The sequence below is a fragment of the Juglans microcarpa x Juglans regia genome, chromosome 2D (genome assembly GCF_004785595.1).
Source record: "Juglans microcarpa x Juglans regia isolate MS1-56 chromosome 2D, Jm3101_v1.0, whole genome shotgun sequence".
NCBI classification, from domain to species: domain Eukaryota; kingdom Viridiplantae; phylum Streptophyta; class Magnoliopsida; order Fagales; family Juglandaceae; genus Juglans; species Juglans microcarpa x Juglans regia.
This window is the reverse complement of record NC_054596.1, coordinates 29,201,649-29,207,648: the sequence shown is the minus strand read 5'-3', so window position 1 is coordinate 29,207,648 and position 6,000 is coordinate 29,201,649. Positions and strand designations below refer to the sequence as shown.

Genomic DNA, 6,000 nt, shown 5'->3' with positions numbered 1-6,000 from the left:
AAAAAATTTTCTTATAAACCTATTGAATTGAACGGATTTCATCTATAATCAAGAACAAGAGGCTTGGGCAAGAATATATAAAGTAAAATGAAAAAAAAAATTAACTCACTTTATCTTATCTAATTTTAATTAAATTAAATTTATTATTATTCATAAATCATTTTAACTCGTCTCTGTATTTTATCTCACTATGCAGTCGGCCATATATATTGGGGAAGACAGGTAGGTGGGCGTACTTTGCCCAGTCTCTCTCCCAAATCCTAATACATCGTATTCACGTGGGTCTCCAGAGAAAACCCCCGACACACCCACACACCCACCCTCCCTCATCTCTCTATCTCTCTCTCCAATCCCCAAAACTAATGTCTGTCTGGGGATCAGACCTTCTTCATCATCATCGTCGTCCAAGCAAAGCCTAACCAGCATCTCCAACTCCCAATACCATTACCAAAGTCTCCGGCCATGGCCACCACCATCAACGACCTTCCCGACGCTATTCTCAGCAACATCATCGCTTTGATCTCCGACAGTCGTACCCGCAACTCCATCTCCCTCGTCTCCCACAAGTTCCTCCAACTCGAGAGGCCAACCCGCACCACCCTCGTCCTCCGCGGCAACGCCCGCGACCTCTTCATGATCCCCCGCTGTTTCCGCTCCGTCACCCATCTCGACCTCTCCCTTCTCTCTCCCTGGGGTCATTCCCTTCTCTCCTCTTCATCATCTTCCTACGATCCCCACCTTCTCGCTTACCTTCTCCGCCAAGCCTTTCCCTCCGTCACATCCCTCACCGTCTATGCCCGTTCTCCCTCCGTTCTCCAGGTCCTCCTTTCACCCCAATGGCCCGCCTTGCGCCATCTCAAGCTCGTCCGCTGGCATCAACGCCCTCATCTCCCCGTCGGGTCCGACTTCTTTCCTGTCTTTGACAAATGCCCCTCCCTTTCCTCCCTGGACCTATCCGAATTCTACTACTGGTCCGAGGATCTCCCCCCAGTTCTCCGAGCCTATCCGGCTATTTCGGCTTCCCTCACCAAACTCGACCTCCTCACCACGTCGTTTGCAGAGGGCTTCAAATCCCTCGAGATCCAAGACATCGTGGCTGCTTGCCCCAACCTTAAACACCTCCTCTTAGCCTGCGTGTTCGATCCGAGGTACAATGGGTTCGTCGGCGACGAGGCTTTGTTGTCGATATCCAGAAACTGCCCAAAGCTCACGCTTCTTCACCTGGCAGACACTACGTCCTTGTCGAACACCCGCGGGGACCCAAACGAAGACGGGTATAGTTCCGAGGACGCGAGAATCAGCCGTGCGACGTTAGTGGACCTCTTCTCTTGCCTGCCTCTGCTAGAGGAGCTGGTCCTGGATGTGTGCAAGAACGTGAGAGATAGTGGGTTAGCGCTGGAAGCGCTTGGCTCCAATCGTTCGAAGCTGAAGGTGCTGAAGCTGGGACAGTTTCATGGTGTGTGCATGGCGATTGGGTCGCAATTGGATGGGATTGCCTTGTGTCGAGGGCTGGAGTCGCTGTCGATAAAGAACTCGGCAGACTTGGAGGATATGGGCTTGATCGAGATCGCGAGGGGGTGTGGTAAATTAAAGAAGTTTGAGGTTGTTGGGTGCAAGAAGATTACTGGGAAGGGACTGAGGACTTTGGCTTCTTTGCTGCGGAAGACTTTGGTTGAGGTCGGGATTTCTGCTTGTATAAATCTCGATGCGGCGGCGTCTTTGAAAGCGCTGGAGCCAGTTCGCGATCGGATCGAGCGGCTTCACATAGATTGCGTGTGGGAAAACTTGGGAGAGGAGGATACTCAGGAAGGTGTTTATGATTTCGATATCCACGACGTGGATGAGGAGGAGTTCGAGAATGGACGGGTTGAAATGGATGGGATGGGCAAAAGGAAGAAATGCAAGTACTCATCGGAAGCTTCAGCCAAGGCGGATTGCTCGTATATGGCAAGCAATGGAAATGGGTTTTGGTTCAAGACCTGGGAGCGACTCAGGTATCTGTCTCTGTGGATTGGTGTTGGTGAGCTTCTGACTCCATTGCCAATGGCGGGTCTTGAGGATTGTCCAAACTTGGAGGAGATTCGGATAAAGGTCGAGGGAGATTGCCGGGGAAGGCACAAGCCGGCAGAGCTGGCGTTCGGGCTGAGCACACTCGCAAGGTACAACCAGCTGTCGAAGATGCAGTTGGATTGCGGAGACACATTAGGTTTTGCACTGACTGCACCGTCGGGGCAAATGGACTTGAGCCTGTGGGAGAGGTTTTTCCTGAATGGAATTGGGGATTTGATGAGTTTGGAAGAGCTTGATTATTGGCCACCTCAGGACAGGGATGTTAATCAGAGGAGTCTAACACTTCCGGGAGCTGGTTTACTTGGAGGATGTTTTGCCCTGAGGAAGCTTTTCATACACGGTACGGCTCATGAGCATTTCTTGACGTTCCTGCTAAGAATACCAAATCTGAGAGATGTGCAGCTAAGAGAGGATTACTATCCGGCACCGGAGAACGACATGAGTACAGAGATGAGGGTGGACTCTTGCAGTCGGTTTGAGGATGCATTGAACAGCCGCCCCATCCTTGATTGAAAGGAGTTTTAGGAATGGATTGACACTTTTTTGATCAAGAGAGAACCAAATTGTACTGGATGTTGTAACATGTATGAGTTTCAAACCCATGTTTTTGTTGTCAGACAACTTTTGTATCTACTCTTTTTATCCGGCCATGTAACACGTTGGGTGCAATAACGGAGATTTGCTGTTTTCAACAGATATAATAGAAATAAACCCATTTCATTCGCTGAGCAGAATCTGATCTTTGATTTGATTGCACAAAAATGAAATAAAGCATGGAGAATTTTGAGCTAGTCAAAAATGAAAAAAAAAAATAAAAAAAAAATCATGTTATCAAAGTGACTGGAAAAAACATTTACGTTTGCAACTTATGCCGGAAACACCTCTACCATCTCTCTCTCTCTCTCTCTCTCTCTCTTCCTGTACACGAGCAAACACAGGTTGTATCAGCAGAGCGAGTAGTCGCAGTTGGGCAAGCGGGAAAGTATTTCCTCACAACTTGGTCGCTCATGCGGTTCCGCCCAACAATCTGCAAACAAACAGAAACACGAGCCTGTTAGGATTAAATACAAATTGAGTGGTGCTCTTTTTAGACAGTTCGAGTTTTTTTTTTTTTTTTTCTTTTCTTCATACTGGACCTGAAATAAGCCTGCCAAGGGGACCTTCAGGGATATCCAGTCGGGAACCCTCATTAGCAACAGAATACACAACCTGAAGACACAGTACAAGGGGGTCCATGCCTTAATAATTCTACATATATCTGTATATCGCGATGAAAATCACTCTAAACATAAAATGGAAAAATCATCATATAAGAAAATTACCCTCTCTGGTGGTACGCCTTCCCACGGCCTACTTAGAGTGCAGAGCTCCCACATCACCACTCCCAGGCTAAAAATATCACATTTTTCGGTGAAGGATTCATTTCGAATAAGTTCGGGTGCCATCCATTCTGGAGTTCCTGCAGATGAAGCATCTTTCATTGGTGATTCTGTTACTATCCTTGAGAGCCCGAAATCACAGATCTTGACAGTCCAATTCTTATTCACAAGGCAGTTTGCACTCTTTATATCACGATGAACAATCTTCATCCTATGTATGCACATCAAAGCCCTACATTGACAGCAGGAAGCTCAACTCAACATGAAATCAATATTTTTCATCACTTTAAAGTCATATCTAACAAATGGAATTTTCAATTTTGATAACGATCATGGCTCCAATCATAGAAAGTGATTAAATAATAATAACAGCAGCAAGAAGTAGTTGTAATATAATGTATACATCCAGCCAACTTCACATTGTCTTGCAAGATGACAAATTTTCCAAGGTTTTTTTTTTTTTTTCGATGTTGGGGAACCTCTCTCCAAGGCAAGGGCCCTTCGGACCCACCCCTACAAAGTAAACTTCGGTCCCGTGCACCGCACCCTCGGAAGGTATCGCCTCTCTCTGATCCCCTCTTAGCCTCGTAATGGTCTTAGTGCAATAAATACAATTTATCACAGCCAACTATCTCATGTGACGCCATCTTTGTTCCACTAGATGTAACAGTACCATCTTTCCCAAAGTTTGTCACCAACTCATCCAATTCTGTAACTACCTTCCCTTATCAGGCCACTAGTCTGTGCCATAATAAAATTATCAATTCCACCAAAGCACATTCCATAGGCTTGCTTCATGACTGACATGCAATTCCAGTGAAGCAAGATGATCCTATAATTTGTCCTGAGGAAGTTTTTCTGCAATACATAGTTATAAACTTATATGCCAACCACAACAGTTTTAAAAGGCCTCTGCTGCACTTTGACTTAACTCCTCCCAGCAAAATTGCATTAAGTATTTCCCTAAATTGCTAACTGCAAAAGAATTCTCTCCTGGACCCATCAAAGATCTGTATCCCTCCACCCATAGTCTCTATTAGGCTTCGTTTGGGAGTTCATAGGGGAATGAATGGATGGAACAGAAAAGAATGGAAAGGAAATGAATGGAACGAGTATAATGGATGGAAGGGAAAGAAATAGAATGAGTGTATCTTTCTTGTTTGGATGTTTTAAAAGAAGAGAATGGAAAGCAAATAACCCTGTTTGGAAGCATACAATAAAAATGAATATATTGTAACAACATTACTATTATGCCATTTTCTTAAATTCCTTTTTCATTGCCTCCGAAATTGGTAAGAATTAAGAGCTACTTTCCATTCATTCCATTCCCTCTTAATTGAACTTCTAAACGACAGAATGCACATTCCATTCCTTCCAAATTAAACTCCCAAACAAGGAAAGAATGGAATATTCTAAAAATTTCTATTTTCCCATTCCATTCCCTCCTCCCAAACAAGCTGTTAAAGGAGGGTCATGTAAAAATTATTGATTTTGCGGACAACAAATATCGCAGCAAATGATGATAGGGCATACACTTTTGAGCATCCAGGCAGAGCAAGAGGACGGAACTTCATTTAAATTATAGGTAGACTGAGTATACCTGCAGATATCACGCAACATTTTTAATCTCCTCCGCCAACTAAGCTTCTTCTTCTGACCGCTCAAGTGAATCAAATAATACAAGGATCCCAATTCCATGTATTCAGTAACCATTGACAACCGTGGAGGCTTCATGCATGCACCAAGAAATAAAATAACTGCAAAGCCAGCATCACTCAAGTCATCAATATTCGATACTCTTTGATACTTGCTAGTAACACCAGAGGTTTCAAACAGCCTTAAACAACACATTGAGCTAAGAAAGAACAACAAAAGATGAAAAGACATATTTCGAACAATAGCAGGTGAATGAACGTACCATTAGGATGTCGAAGACGGCTGGAGAGAAACCCCACATGGACACAAGCACAAGAAGCACGTAAGTAAAAAAGACAGATGAAAAGTTTGACCATAACATATTGACTAATATATACCTGAGAATGGATATCTCATTGCAGAAGTCTTCCATGTTTTCAGCAGTTAGATCTTGCTCTAGGAAAACCTTAATTGCGACCTCAGTTCCGTTCCATATGCCACGAAAAACTTCTCCAAAGAAGCCTAGATATGGAAAATACAACAAGTCTCAACTCCATGAAGTAGGTTCGAGAAATTGGAGCAATATACAAAGTGTATTATTGTTTCATCTTTTTTCTTAACAGAACCTCCAATGCCTTGACATGCTCTTTGATACTTTATTGTGTTACTTGCTAATATATTGGAAAATACAATTCTGGTTTCAGAACAATTACAAGACGTGAGAAATATGGGATGCTCAACAAGCCATAAAATACTATTCCAAAGAAAGATAAGCCTTATGCAAACTTGCTGAGGCCAGCCACAAGTATCGAATCATTCCATCTTGAGGAAAGCTTTCTCAAAAGAATCTATTGGGTAAAGTTTCATTTCCAGTGGATTCTTTTTATTTATCTATTCAGTTATCTTTTTATGGAAG

General features: G+C 43.7%; 2 protein-coding genes across 2 annotated transcripts in view; one reads left to right on the top strand and one right to left on the bottom strand.

The window, feature by feature from the left end:
* The first annotated feature begins 230 nt into the window (after window positions 1–230).
* Window positions 231–2,801, top strand: LOC121248036 (F-box/LRR-repeat MAX2 homolog A). The gene has a single exon (XM_041146389.1). The coding sequence runs from the start codon at window positions 463–465 to the stop codon at window positions 2,581–2,583; it is 2,121 nt and encodes a 706-aa protein (XP_041002323.1). The 5' UTR covers window positions 231–462; the 3' UTR covers window positions 2,584–2,801.
* Window positions 2,802–2,883: 82 nt separating this feature from the next.
* The window catches only part of LOC121248034 (serine/threonine-protein kinase EDR1-like), a 45,335-nt gene continuing 42,218 nt past the window's right edge, over window positions 2,884–6,000 (bottom strand). The window contains 6 exon segments of the mRNA XM_041146388.1: window positions 2,884–3,097; window positions 3,207–3,279; window positions 3,393–3,681; window positions 5,050–5,206; window positions 5,368–5,387; window positions 5,483–5,606. Coding sequence (XP_041002322.1) covers window positions 3,015–3,097; window positions 3,207–3,279; window positions 3,393–3,681; window positions 5,050–5,206; window positions 5,368–5,387; window positions 5,483–5,606 — 746 coding nt within the window. The 3' untranslated portion in view covers window positions 2,884–3,014.